This window comes from Hypanus sabinus, chromosome 10, assembly GCF_030144855.1.
Source record: "Hypanus sabinus isolate sHypSab1 chromosome 10, sHypSab1.hap1, whole genome shotgun sequence".
Classification (NCBI taxonomy): Eukaryota; Metazoa; Chordata; class Chondrichthyes; order Myliobatiformes; family Dasyatidae; genus Hypanus; species Hypanus sabinus.
Window position 1 is genome coordinate 78,284,089 of NC_082715.1, and position 14,217 is coordinate 78,298,305.

The 14,217-nt window shown below is 41.8% G+C and overlaps 1 protein-coding gene across 1 annotated transcript in view; it reads right to left on the bottom strand.

Annotated features, from left to right (window-relative positions):
* Positions 1-4,374: 4,374 nt before the first annotated feature.
* The window catches only part of tbce (tubulin folding cofactor E), a 68,147-nt gene continuing 58,304 nt past the window's right edge, over positions 4,375-14,217 (bottom strand). Inside the window, 4 exon segments of the mRNA XM_059982162.1 lie at positions 4,375-6,396; positions 7,464-7,555; positions 9,146-9,205; positions 13,135-13,203. Of these exon segments, the coding sequence (XP_059838145.1) occupies positions 6,307-6,396; positions 7,464-7,555; positions 9,146-9,205; positions 13,135-13,203 (311 nt within the window). The 3' untranslated portion in view covers positions 4,375-6,306.

The window sequence follows — 14,217 nt, forward strand, 5'->3', positions numbered from 1 at the left end:
AGGGGGGACTTGATAGAGGTATTTAAAATTATGAGGGGGATAGATAGAGTAGACGTGGATAGGCTTTTTTCATTGAGAGTAGGGGAGATGCAAACAAGAGGACATGAATTGAGAGTTATGGCAAAAGTTTAGGGGTAACACGAGGGGGAACTTATTTAGAGAGTGGTAGCTGTGTGGAACAAGCTAAAAGTAGAAGTGGTAGAGGCAAGTTTGATTTTGTCATTTAAAAAAAAATTGGATAGGTATATGGACAGGAAAGAAATGGAGGGTTATGGGCTGAGTGCAGGTAGGTGGGACTAGGTGAAAGTAAGTGTTTGGCATGGACTAGAAGGGCCGAGATGGCCTGTTTCCATGCTGTAATAGTTATACGGTTATAAAAGGCCAAGTTCACTCAACCTATTTTCGTAAGGCATGCTCCCCAATCCAGGCAACATCCTTGTAAATCTTCTCTGCACCCTTTCTACAGTTTCCACTTCCTTCCTGTGGTGACGTGACCAGAACTGAGCACAATACTCCATGTGCTGTAACATTATCTCTCGGCTCTTAAACTCAATTCCACAGTTGATGAAGGCCAATGCACTGTTTGCTTTCTTAACCACAGAGTCAACCTGTACAGCAGCTTTGAGTGTCCAACGGACTCAAACCCCAAGATCCTCTGATCCTCCACACTGCTAAGAGTCTTAGTATGTTCTGCCATGATATTTGACAGACCAAAATGAAGCACTTTACACTTATCTGTGTTGAACACCATCTGCCACTTCTCAGCCCAGTTTTGCATCCTATCAATGTCCTGCTGCAACCTCTGACAGCCCTCCACACTATCCACAACACCCCCATCAGCAAATTTACTAACCCATCTCTCCACTTCCTCATCCAGCTCATTTATAAAAATCACAAAGAGTTAGGGATCCCAGAACAGATCTCTGAGGCACACCACTGGTCACCAACCTCCATGCAGAATATGACGCGACTACAACCACTCTTTGCCTTCTGTGGGCAAGGCAAATCTGGATCCACAAAGCAATGTCCCCTTGGATCCCATGCCTCCTTACTTTCTCAATAAGTCTTGCATGGGGTACCTTAACAAATGCCTTGCTGAAATCCATATACACTACATCTACTGCTCTACCTTCATCAATGTGCTTGGTCACAATCCTCAAAAAATTCAGTCTGATTCGTAAGGCACGACCTGCCTTTCACAAAGCCATGCTGACTATTCCTAATCATATTACGCCTCTCCAAATGTTCATAAATCCTGCCTCTCAGCATCTTTTCCACCAACTTACTAACCACTGAAGTAAGACTCACTGGTGTATAATTTCCTGGGCTATCTCTACTCCCTTTCTTGAATAAGGGAACATCTTATGACCGCAGAGGTGCGTGCACTGCTGAGGACCTGAGACTCCGCCTTCAGAGCAGGTGACAAGGCAGCGCTAACAACAGTGAGGGCCAAGCTGTCCCAGGCCATCAGAGGGGCACACCCAGCGAATCCACAGCCACTTCCAGGACAGCGGCGACACATGGTGCCTGTGGTAGGGCATTCAGGACACCATCAACTACAGGACAACATCACCTGACTGTGCTGGTGATGCCTCCCTCCCAGATGCGTTGAACAATTTCTACGCTCGTTTTTAGGCAGAAATTGATGTGGTGGCGAGGAAGACCACTCCCAATAACCAGGTGCTATGTCTTACCATGGCTGATGTGAGGAGATCTCTATGCAGGGTCAACCCACGGAAGGCTGCTGGACCAGACAATATTCCTGGCAGAGTGCTCAGAGTGTGTGCAGACCAGCTGGCAGATATTCTCACTGACATCTTGGACATCTCCATGAGCAGTGCCGTTGTTCCAATGTGCTTCAAGGCTGCCACCATCGTCCCAATGCCAAAGAAGTCTTCAGTGTCCTGCCTCAACGATTACTGTCCCGTTGCACTCACATCTGTCATCATGAAGTGTTTCAAGAGACTCGTCATGAAGCGCATAAAGAACCTGCTGCCCCACTCACTGGACCCCCTGCAGTTCGCGTACCATCCCAACCGCTCAACAGATGACACCTTTGCCACCACCCTCCACCTGGCCCTCACCTACCTAGACATAAAAGACACGTATGTTTGAATGCTGTTCAAAGACTTCAATTCAGCATTCAACACAATCATTCCTCAGCACTGATTGGAAAGCTGAAACTGCTGGGCGTGAACACCTCCTTCTGCAACTAGATCCTTGATTTCCTGACTGGGAGACCTCAGTCAGTCCGGATCGGGAGCAGCATCTCCAACATCATCACACAGAGCACAAGGGCCCCCCAGGGCTGTGTGCTTAGTCCACTGCTGTTCACTCTGCTGACCCATGACTGTGCAGCAACACACAGCTCAAATCACATCATCAAGTTCGCCGAAGACACGACCATGTTGAGTCTCATCAGCAAGAACGATCATCTACTGCTCTTCCTTCATCAATGTGTTGAGTCACATGTTTGATGGCTCTGGGCCTGTACTCACTGGAATTTAAAAGAATGGGGGGGGGGGGGGAAATACATATGAAACCCCTATCAGATACTGAAAGGCCCAGATAGAGTGGAAGCAGAGAAGTTGTTTCCTATAGCAGGGGAGTCTAGGACCAGAAGGCATAGTGTCAGAATAGAGGGATGTCCATTTAGAACACAGATAAGCAATAATTTCTTTAACCAGAGGACAATGAATGACCTAATTCTGTCCCTTTGTTTTATGATTTTACTTTTATTGAAAAGCCTTTTATTTCTTGCAATTCACCCTTGTGGTAGTCTTAATGTTGTATGCTTTGTAATTGTAGGTAGAAAGAGTACCTGATGTTACTTGAAAGCGACTGGCACTACTAACCTGCGAGGGGTTGAGGGTTACGTATAAGGATCTGAACTGTCACATGGACATCAAACGTACAGTTTGCAACAAATCAAATCAGCGAGGATTATGCTGGGCATAATCATCACCAAAGAATCACAATGCTTCCAGCACCAACATAGCATGCCCACAATTTACTAAAGCTACCCCGTACATCTTTGGACTGTGGGAGGAAACCAGAGCACCCAGAGGAAACCCACAAGGTCACAGGGAGAATGTACAAACTCCTTAGAGACAGAGGCAGGAATTGAACCCTGATCCTACATCCAGTGCTGTAAAACGTCGTGCTGCCCTTTACATGCAGAACAGACCTTACTGGGAGGAAGAATTCAAGCTGTCAAGAATGATGACACTGTTGAGTCATCTTCACGCACAGGTTAATGAGACTTTTACAATCACATGGGAGGATGTCATTTGAGCCAACTTTCAGAGCAATCCTATCCCCACACTCACTCCCTTTGTGCCCATCAACACACCCCTCCTGCTGTGAGACAATGTGCCCAGCGAAAGGCAGCAGTGCTCTGGGAAAAGAGGATGCAATAAATTTCAAGAATGTCAGTTATTTTTCAGTAGGAAGGACAGGGTGAGAATTCAGATGAGGAAAATTAAAGCAGTACAGAACCCCAGCTCCATATCAACTGGGGCAGTTCAAAACAGGGTCAATTCATTAGGGTTCAGGGATATGAGTGAAGGACTTGATAACTGAAGTTTCCATCTGCATCCTAAGATATTTTATTTTGTTTATTTAGAGATAAGCATAATATCAGGCTCAACGAGCCCAAACCATGCAATTACACCCCTGTCACTTATTAACCTACTAACCTATACATACATCTTCAGAACGTGAGATGGAAGTGGAGCATCCAGAGGAAAGGTGGTCATGTGGAAAACGTATAAACTCCTTACAGAATTGAACCTTTAATAACATTACACTAACCGTGCTGCCCCTTAATTTATTGTTACTTTGAGATTCAGCACGGTAACCAGCCCAACGAACACATGACCAATTAACCCACTAACCTGTATATCTTTGGAGGATGTGAAGAAACCAGAGTACCCAGAGGAAATCCATGCAGTCATGGGGAGAACGTACAAATTCCTCACAGAGAACAGTGGCAAAATTTAAGCTTGGTTGCTGGCACTGCATAGCATTACACTAAGCGTCATGCTACTGTGCCACAAACCTATTGTCTAACATGGGGCTCGAGCTCACAAACCTGAGATTAGAGTCTCATGTTCTACTGACAGAGCTAGTTGGGTTATCATGGAAGTAGTTAATTAACTGCACAGCTAGTGTTTTGGAATGAAATGTTTTTCTTCCCTACTGTACAAATACAGTAAGAATGTTCAACAAACACAAAAGGTAGTTCTATAACAATCTTGTCCTGTCCTTGATTTCAGCACACAGAATACAATGTTATAAGTGTGGAACAGATACAGTTACTGTCCACCCTGTGAATGATTCATCTTGTTGTGATTCAGCTAATGAGAAGGAATGTTTGATTGCAGCAAAATTTTTTTATTTTGAGCAAAGAGGAATGGGTTTTGCATTAGTTTCTCATACAACTACTTATCAATGTCAAACATAATCAGAACTCTTAGAAACTACAACACTCTAAAGATGTGTGAGACTCTTTGGGAAGTCTGCTGAGAAAACCTTACCAGAAGAAAATAATTCTACACAATTTGGGATAAGCCCTGGAGAACAATAAAAGAGAAAAGACAGCACCTGTGGAGAGAGGAGAAACAGAAAATGTTTCTATTCTACCACTTTGTCACTACTCTGCTTTCGATCCAATCACACTTGCAAAACCTGAACACAAAAGAAATCTGGGCTGAGAGTAAATGATAACAGGACAAAGGTACTGTTACTCACAGTGCAGATGACACTGAAGCGAGGGCCTGAGGTTTGATGTTTCATTTATCACTATTGAAATGTCTGTCTGTGACACCATCTACCAGCATGTGGAGAGTGTGAGATGGGCAGGTCAGCCTTCCATGATGAACTTAATGTGGCTGAGATATTCTAGGGACAGAGGTGTAAATCAGCGATGAATGACAGAATGGCAGAGCAGATTCGATGGGCCAAATGGTCTAATTCTGGTCCTATGAATTGTGGTCTTCAGTTGCAGTTTCACTTCAGTAGTTACCTAATTGTAATCACTCAAAGGGTAAAACTGGATAGTATGGAGATGTTAGCAAGTACGTAGGAAGTAAAGAGAAAGTGTCATGAGCCCATTTCATGAATTGGAAGGAAAAGATAAAAGAATTAAACATGACTTACTATAATTCATAAGGGTAAGAAAGGTGCATTGCAAATGGCTAATGCAAGGGGCATAACTTTAAGTTGTTGGGAGTTGTCAAAAATAGGCTTTCTTTTAAACACAGAGTGATAGGTGTGTGGAACACATTGCCTGGAGTTATGGTAGAGGCAGGTACATTAAGGAAATTTAAGAGACTCTTAGATAGGCACATGGACAATAGAAAAAGGAGGGCTATGGGGAGGGAAGGGTTAGATTGACCTTGGAGTAGGTTAATCCATTGGCACAACATCATGGGCTCAACGGCCTGTTCTACACTGAAAAAAAGTCTTCAACTCACAGTGCTGTGTCAGCAAGTGCTTCCTAACTAAAACTTTTTAACAGTTTACATAGGAATTAGAATGCGTCTCCCCAGGAATGTCTTTAAAAGCGCCAGTGCATTTTAGACCACCAACTCCCTGTCTCCGTCACAGACCATGAAAGGGGCAGTAGGGAAGGAGAAAGGCCACTTCCAGCGTAAATCTGCTGGGCAGTCAGCAATGACGCAGATCTGTCATGTTTACCCTTCATGTTGTGAAGGACAAAAGAGGATAACAGACAAAAATCATACAAACTCCCTCATCGTCAGAAGTTAAAACATTTGTTACACAAATGAATTCAGTCCAATGCAGTAAAACTAAGGCCCAACACCCAACCACTTAACAATAAACCTTTCAACTCTGATCAAATTATTCTAGGTTCAGAACCACAGGATGCAAACATCAAATATCAATCACCTGAAGTCAACATTAGGATACTGGAGGCATTAGGTGTCCCCATGGTTAAACAGACAACATTATTTTAAAGTTGCTACCAACTGCACCTTCAGTTCTGTTCATTGTGAACTTATTTTTAACCAAAAGACAATTAAATAAAAAGCTGAGATTAATGTTGTGGATGCAAGTTATATTTTGAACTCTAGTAGCTGCACCATGGTCTGCAGGTGCAGAGTGAGCTCACAAAGGGCTGTTTGCCAGTAAGTAACAGGAACCACTCCCAAAGCTCCGTGTGTGTGTGTGTGTGTGTGTGAATATGAGAACATGTGCATCTGCAACAGAGAACTGGGCTTCTTCTGAGAAACGTCTTCCCTTGAATGCTGAATGGCCTTCCTTTTCCTGAAATATACACACCTACCACCGAACTAATATACAGTCTCCACTCTCGATTGAATAATAGGAAAGGGGCTGCAGATCATTATTTATATCGATCTCCATATCCATCTGTGGAAAGGTACATAGTCTCTGTCACTAATCACATTTATAAGAAACATACACACAACAATTTCAGTATGCTACTGGAAAAGTACACAATATTGCATAGTGTTAATAAAAAACAAATCACTTCATGGTGTATTAATGTAATATTTCTTAATGAACTGATGTGATAAATTACCTCAAAGCAAATTTATTATCATAGGATGTATCATGTCACTACATACAACCTTGAGAATCATTTTCTTGCAGGCATTTACAGGAAAATAAAGAAATACAAAAACTATACAAACATCCAATGTACACAGTTGGCATGAGAAAACAAAGATTTTCACTGCACTGTGGTGTACATGACAATAATTTTCAGATTTATTTATCACATGTACTTCAAAACATACAGTGAAATGCACCATTTGCGCTAACAACCAAAACATCCAAGGATGTGCTGGGGGCAGCCCACAAGTGCAGAGCCTTCCAAATCTGCCCCTGTAAGGACCAATGTAGTGGAACTTTGTGTTTTTATTCATCTGGCCAGAGCTGGTTAAGTGTCGTGGACATGACCACTGAGGGCAGGTATTTCTTGGTAAATTAATTTAGGATGCTGGGATGAAAGTATAGAGGAGGTATCTAGAGAGAGCTTTTCTTTTAAATGTAGAGACTGGTGAATACATGGAACACACGGCCAGGGGTGGTGGTAGTAGTAGCTAATATTAATTAGTTTACCAATAATAAAGTGTATTAAGCTAAGATTACGTAACACTGTGTTTTAGCATAAGCCCAAGTAATATTTCTGTTCATACTTTTATAATACCCCTTGCACTGGGGTGAGACATACAGTTTTGATTTTAGTACTAAGTAACTGCAGGATGTGTGTGTCTGCACTACCATGCTAAACAACTAAGCAATATTTGGTATTATCTCAATAGAAGTGCCTTATCTTATGCATATTAGTTAATCTTGTGTACTTATATCTATTGTGTTTTTTAATGTTGAACCTGGAGTAACAATCATTATGTTTTCTTTTGCATTCACTTACTGAAGAATGACAATAAACAGTCTTGAATCTTGAATCTCACCTTTGAAGTGATGTACGTTAATTTTATTTCAGCACTTGGAACTTTGAACAATCGATGAAGCAGCCCCTTTACTTTCTGAATGGTCATGGAATCTATATCAATGGCAAAAAAATAAACATTCAGTTCCTTTTGTGAGTTTGAGGCTTCAGGGATTCCATTAAGACACAACACCATCCTTTTTAATGTTCTAAAGCATCCTCAGCTATTGCAAATTGAATTAGCAAATGATCACAATTTGATAGTGTTGCAGACAAATTGTGCAGTGAACAAGGTTAGGAATGAAAGGCAGTCGAGAGAAAAGATCTTAACTTGAAAAATCAAATAAACACCAGAGGTTCTGCAGATGCTGGAAATCCAGAGCAACACACACACACAGAATGCTGGAGGTCGGCAGGTCAGGCACCATCAATGGGGAGGATAAACAGTTGATGTTGAGGCTGAGACACTTTATCACGACAAGTAATTAATATACTGAGCTCTGAAGCAGCCAGGGACAGAAAGCATTTTGCCATTTGGCTGATAAGCAATAGGAATGATGTAGGGTCTAATGTTAATCAGGAAATTAGAGGCACCTGTAATGAGGATTAACCAATAATCATACCTTTTATTTAGTAAGGGCATCAAAAGTTACAGGGAGAAGGCAGGAGAATGGGTTGAGAGGAAAAGTAAGTAATAAAACATGGGGCAGCACAGTAGCGGGGCAGTTAGTGTAACACTTTATAGCACCAGTGACCTGGGTTCAACTCCCACCAATGTCTGTATGTTCTCTCCATATGTTTCCTCCAGCTACTCTGGTTTCTTCCCACTTTCCAAAGATGTACAGGTTAGTAGGTTAATAGATCATAGGGGTGTAATTGGGTGGTACGAGCCTGGTGGTCTGGGAGGCCTGTTACCTTGCTGTATCTCTAAATAAAATGAATAAAATCAACATGATTGAATGGTGCAACACTCAATGTGCCAGATGGCCTAATTCTGATCATACCTTATAACGGTCTAAAACAATGATAACCCACTTTCTACCATCTGATGTCTGGCTCACCAAGTAACGTTCTCTGCTTGAGCTTTGCCTCCCACCCTCCCTTTACATCCTGGAATTTTTTAATAATACTTCATAACATCTAAAAGAAGTGAAGTGGAGTGTGTTGGGGTATTAATATCAGCCAATAGTCTTGGAACTCCACCAGTATAGCACCACTAGAGACCAGTAGTTTTACAGTACTATAGATGTGAGGAAATTGTTCAGGACAGGTACACAAACACACACTCCATCCACATTTCTTCAGAGGTAGTCACTGAAGATTTGGAAAAGTGTTGGAGGAGATAATAAGTGGGAAGAGATGTGTTCAGCAGAGAAAAGTTAATGAAACAAGATATTCTTTTGTTTATCAAGTGATTTGGTTGTAACTCATTTTCAGTTTCCATAGATAACAAATGCCAATTCCATCTAAAGCACTTGTCGACTGTGATTCTGGTCTTTACAGGAGTTGCCTTTGTACAAATTGCCACCCCTAATTCTCGTTAAAATCGTGACTACATTTAAAGTAGTAATTCACCGGTGGTAAAATGCTACAGCTCGCTGTAAAAGGTATTAGAGAAATGAAAGATATTTTTTGTTTTATACAAAACATGCAAAGTGCTTTGTCTTTCTCTCCAGAAGAGCAAATGATGAACTCTTTTCTTACCTGGTAGTTTCTTCTCTAATAACTTCTGATCTGGTTTATCTGGACATCTGATAGTCAAAGCTGTGAGGCACAATAACAGATCATTTTCTTGGCATTATTTTACCACTCAGTTCATCTACTCCCTTTATATATCCAGTCGGTTCTATCCCAGAACTAAAACTCTGACATTTTGAGATCCAATCACAGTGCTCTGATACAGCCCACCGCATCCCAAATCCCAGTGCAGTGGAGATGAGTAACCAGGGCAACATTATCTCAAGGTGTGACAAGACAATCTAGATAGATAGACACATTACTGATCCCAAAGGAAATTACCGTGGCAGAGTAGCATTACAAGTGCACAGATGTACAAATATGAGAAGAGAAGATTAGATTACATTCAACTTTATTGTCATTGTGCCAAGTACAGATACAAAGCCAAATTAAATGCTGTTAGCATCTAACCAGAAATACAAGGAATAGTGTTACTTACTAAATAACTGCGAATAAAAAGTCAGTGCTACAGCACACAAATACAAAAGTACTGAGACAGTATAATATGGGTGCAATACTGTTTAGCGCTGTGATGTGAGGTTCAGCAGGGTCACAGCCTCAGGGAAGAAACTCTTCCTGTGCCTGCTGGTGCGGGAGCAGAGGCTCCTGTAGTGCCTACCGGATGGGAGGAGAGTAAAGAGTCCACAGTTAGGGTGAGATGCATCCTTGATAATGCTTTTCGCCCTGCCTAGGCAGCGCTTATGGTAGATGTTCTCAATGGTGAACATCACTAAGAATTGGGTGCTGATAATCCGCTGGGCAGTTTTCACCACACGCTGGAGTGCTTTGCAGTCCAATATGGGAGAATTGTCATACCACACTGAGATGCAGTTGGTGAGTATGCTCTCAGTGGTACAGTGGTAGAGGTAAGAAAGAATTTTAAAAATTAGCTTTAAAAACGATGTAGAAGATTTACAAGATTTCCACTCTGCATGTGGAAAGAGACACTTACAATACTCAGACAGGCCACTCAATTATGCTCCATGCTAGTGTCATCTGCTCCTCATTCCAGCAGCATACCCCTAGCTTCCCCTTCAATTCGTGCTGTAGAGGGTTCAGACTTACAAACAGGAGGGCATCTCACACGAAACATATCTTATGTTAAACCCATATAACCACAATCTAAGATTTTGTAACTTAGCTAAAGATACAAAGTTTATCAGTAGTCCCTTTTCTGTCCACATTGCTTCCAAACAGCAAGGAGATGGTGGATTAGTCAGAGTGTTAAAGGTTATGGAGAGAAAGCAGGAGAATGGTGTTGATACAGATAATAAATCAGCTGTGTTGGAATAGCAGAGCAGACTCGATGGGCCAATTAACCTAATTATGCTTCTATGTCTTATGGTCTCCTTGTTTAAATTCAGAGAGTTATTATAGTATTTGATAGAATATATACCAGCTCAGCATTTGAGGAAATCCAGCTATCTCTCTGAGGAAATTGGAGTACCTGGAGGAAACCCACTCGGTCACAGGGAGAACATACAAACAAGAGAAAATCTGCAGATGCTGGAAATGCTGGAGGAAAAACATTTCGGGCCAAGTCCCTTTGGCGGGTCCTGCCAAAGGGTCTCAGCCTGAAATGTCAACTATACCTTTTTCCTATAGATGCTGCCTGGCTTGCTCAGTTCCTCCAGCATTTTGTGGGAGAATACACAAACTTATTAAAGACAGTGATGGGAAGTGAACCCTGGTTGCTGGCTCTGTAACAGCATTACACTAACCACTTTGCACTCCCAAAAACACATTTTTACAGATACCTTCAAATTAGAGATTTCTTACGTTTCCAATTAACTACTTTTCCTATAGGTCCTGATAAAAATTTACTGGACGATCTCTTAAATTTAAAACCTTTTGTTAATGGTTCTATTACTGGTATCTATAACTTGTTGATTGATTCTAGACAAGACTTTTTAGATAAAATAAAAAAAGCTTGGGAGGATGACCTAAATTGTCAGATTTCTGATGATAGATGGAATAAAATTCTTAAACGGGTTAATAAATCATCTTTCTGTGCTCGTCATTTTCTACAATTTAAAGTGGTTCATAGAGCTTACATTTCTGAACAGAAGCTCTCCAGTTTTTACCTGAATGTTTCTCCACTTTGTAATAATTGCAACTCTGCTGATGCCTCTTTAATTCATATGTTTTGGTTTTGCCCTAAAATTGAAAAGTTTTGGCAGTAAGTATTCCATACCTTCTTACAACTTTTCAGGGTCCAATTTGACCCAAATCCCCTTACTGCCTTGTTTGGTATTATTGCAAATGAAGATATAACTTTAAATACTTCTAACCTACAGGTTTTAGTTTTTACCTCTCTTTTAGCAAGAAGAGCAATCTTGCTTAAATGGAAGGAGCCTACCCCTTCTACACATCTTCAATGGCTACATGATATTTTGTCTTATTTAAAGTTAGAAAAGATCCGCTGCTCAGTCTTAAATTCGAAACAATCTTTTTATTATATCTGGGGACCTTTCCTAAATTATTTTTCCAATTTATAAAGTTTAACAGTGCACAGACTTTTAGGTATATTTTTATCTTCTCTTCTTAAGTGGATATGTTTTTTTTTCTAATTATCCATTATCATCCATCAGCTTTTTTCTTTGGTAGTTGGTAGGGGGTTGACTTTTTTTTAATATAAAAAACTTCTTTTATGATGTATGACCTATCTTTAAATTTTTGATTACAGAGTGATATACCTTTGTGTAATGCTATAACATTTTCATCAATTTTATTACAATATATGAATGTACACAAGTTATGTTGAGATGTATCTGTGTGTTACACTCTGTAAATCTTGTTTTTTCTTCTGAATAAAAATATTGTAAAAAGAAAAGACACTAACCATCACGCTACCTTGCCACCCCACTGAATTTTACAAGTTCGTATAACTTAAAGCACGTTTTCATTTCTCAATTCTACCAAGTCCAACTAGATTCTCTCTCCTTTTTTTAATCTCTCCTTCCAACCCATTAACTAGATCTATTCCTCTCCCCCACCCTGCTCACCGTCCCCTCCTCATCTGGTTCCACTTATCATCTGCCACCCTCGTCTCACTCCATCTCCATAGCAAACATCTCCACCTATACACTCTCAGTCCTGATGCAGAGTCACGATCTAACTCAAAAAATCATCCACCATCCATTTGTAACACACACCAAACGCTGGAGGAATTTAACAGGTCAGGCAGCATCTATGGAGAGGAATACATGGTCGATGCTTCAGGCCGAGACCCTTCATCAGCACTGGAAAGGAAGGGGGAGGACAGGGGAATGAGGTGGTGGGGGAAGGGGAAGGAGTACAAACCAGAAAGTGACAGGAGAAACCAGATGAGTGGGAAGTTGGTTGAAGTGAAATGAAGGAAGAAGTTGGCAGGGGACAGGTGGAAGAGAAGGAATCTGATGGGAGAGTAGACTATGGGAGACAGGGAAGGAAAAGGGACAAAAGATGGAGGTTTGGGTCAGGTGAGAAGAAGGGGTAAGAGGGGACCCAGTATGGGGAATAGAAGAAAAAGGAGTGGGGGGAGAAGTCAGAGAAATCAATGTTCATGCCATCAGATTGGAGCTACCCAGATGGAGTATGAGGTGCGGCTCCCCCAACTCACGAGTTGCCCATTGTGGCAGCAGAGTTGGAGAAAGAATGGGAAGTTGAACTGAAATGGCTGACCACTGGGAAATCCCATCTGTTGTACCAGACAGAGTGAAGCTGTTCAGCCATCCCTTTGCCTGCACTGATACTGCTCTGAGTTTTTCCAGCAGTTTGGTTTTCCGTTTGGATTTCTGTGTCTCCAGATCCCACTGCTACGTGTAGACCTTTCCCCAGCAGTATTGCTCCTATTAAAATGCACCATCTCATTGTTCAATTAGTTTGTATTGCAGGTAACACAACTGTGATCCCTGCTTTATAAAAATAGTTTTGTAGCATTGTTCAGATTTAATTTCCAAAAAGTATGACCTCACCTAACAGCTGATCCTTCAGGGCAAACAACTTCTGTTGCTCCATCTCCTCGTTCTCTGGAGGTCCATACTCTGCACAGGGAAACCAAAGCAGACTTTGTAAACCTGTTTGCCTCACTTCAAAGCTCAACAGTTAAGATCAACACTGTTTCAAACAGAAACTACTACTACCTCATTCACAATGAGAGAGCTCAGGGCTATTTCCAGCGAGCTTCAATCATTGCAATTTATTAGGCACTTGCCAAAGGCCAATAGAAACAAGTCAGGTTTAAGCAGAGCGACCGTAGTGTGAGTGGGACGGTGTTAGAGTGGATTGTTTTCAGGTTTCGGCTCTTGAGCAGAGAAGAGGCAAAGGCTCCAGGCAAGTTTCTTTCTTTCTTTCTCTATTAGTGCACAGCTAGTGCAGGGAGAATGGGTCAGTGGTGAGTTCTTCATGTAAGATGTGGTAACTATGGGACACCTCCAATCTCCGTGATAACTACATCTGCACAAAGTGCATCCAGCTGCAGGTCCTTACAGACTGAGAACGAGGAGGTAATAGATAGGAGCTACAGGGGGGTAGTTGGGTGATTGTCAGGAGAGGGAAAGAGAATAGACAGAGTGTGTAGAGTATCACTGTGGTTGTTCCCCTCAATAATAAGTACACTGCTTTGGATACGGTTGTGGGGAGTGACCTACCAGGAGGAAGTTGCGATGACCAGGTCTCTGGCACTGAGTCCGATTCTGTGGTTCAGAAGGGATAGGGGGAAGAAGAGAGTGACACGGGATTCAATTGTTAAAGGAGCACATAGGAGATTCTGTGGATGTGACTGAGACACCCAGATGGTATATTGCCTCCCAGGTGCCAGGGTCAGGGATGTCTCAGACTGGTCCCACAGCATTCTAGTAGCGAGTGAAGGGGTGCTGAGCAGCCAGAGGTTGTGGTACATATTGGCAACAATGATATCAAAAGGAAAAAGAATGAGGTCCTGAAGAGAGAACATAGGGAGCTGAGTAGAAAGATGAAAAGCAGGTCCTCAAGGGCAATAATCCCTGGATTGCTGCCTGTGCCACATGCCAGTGAAGGTAAGAATAGGACGATTTGGC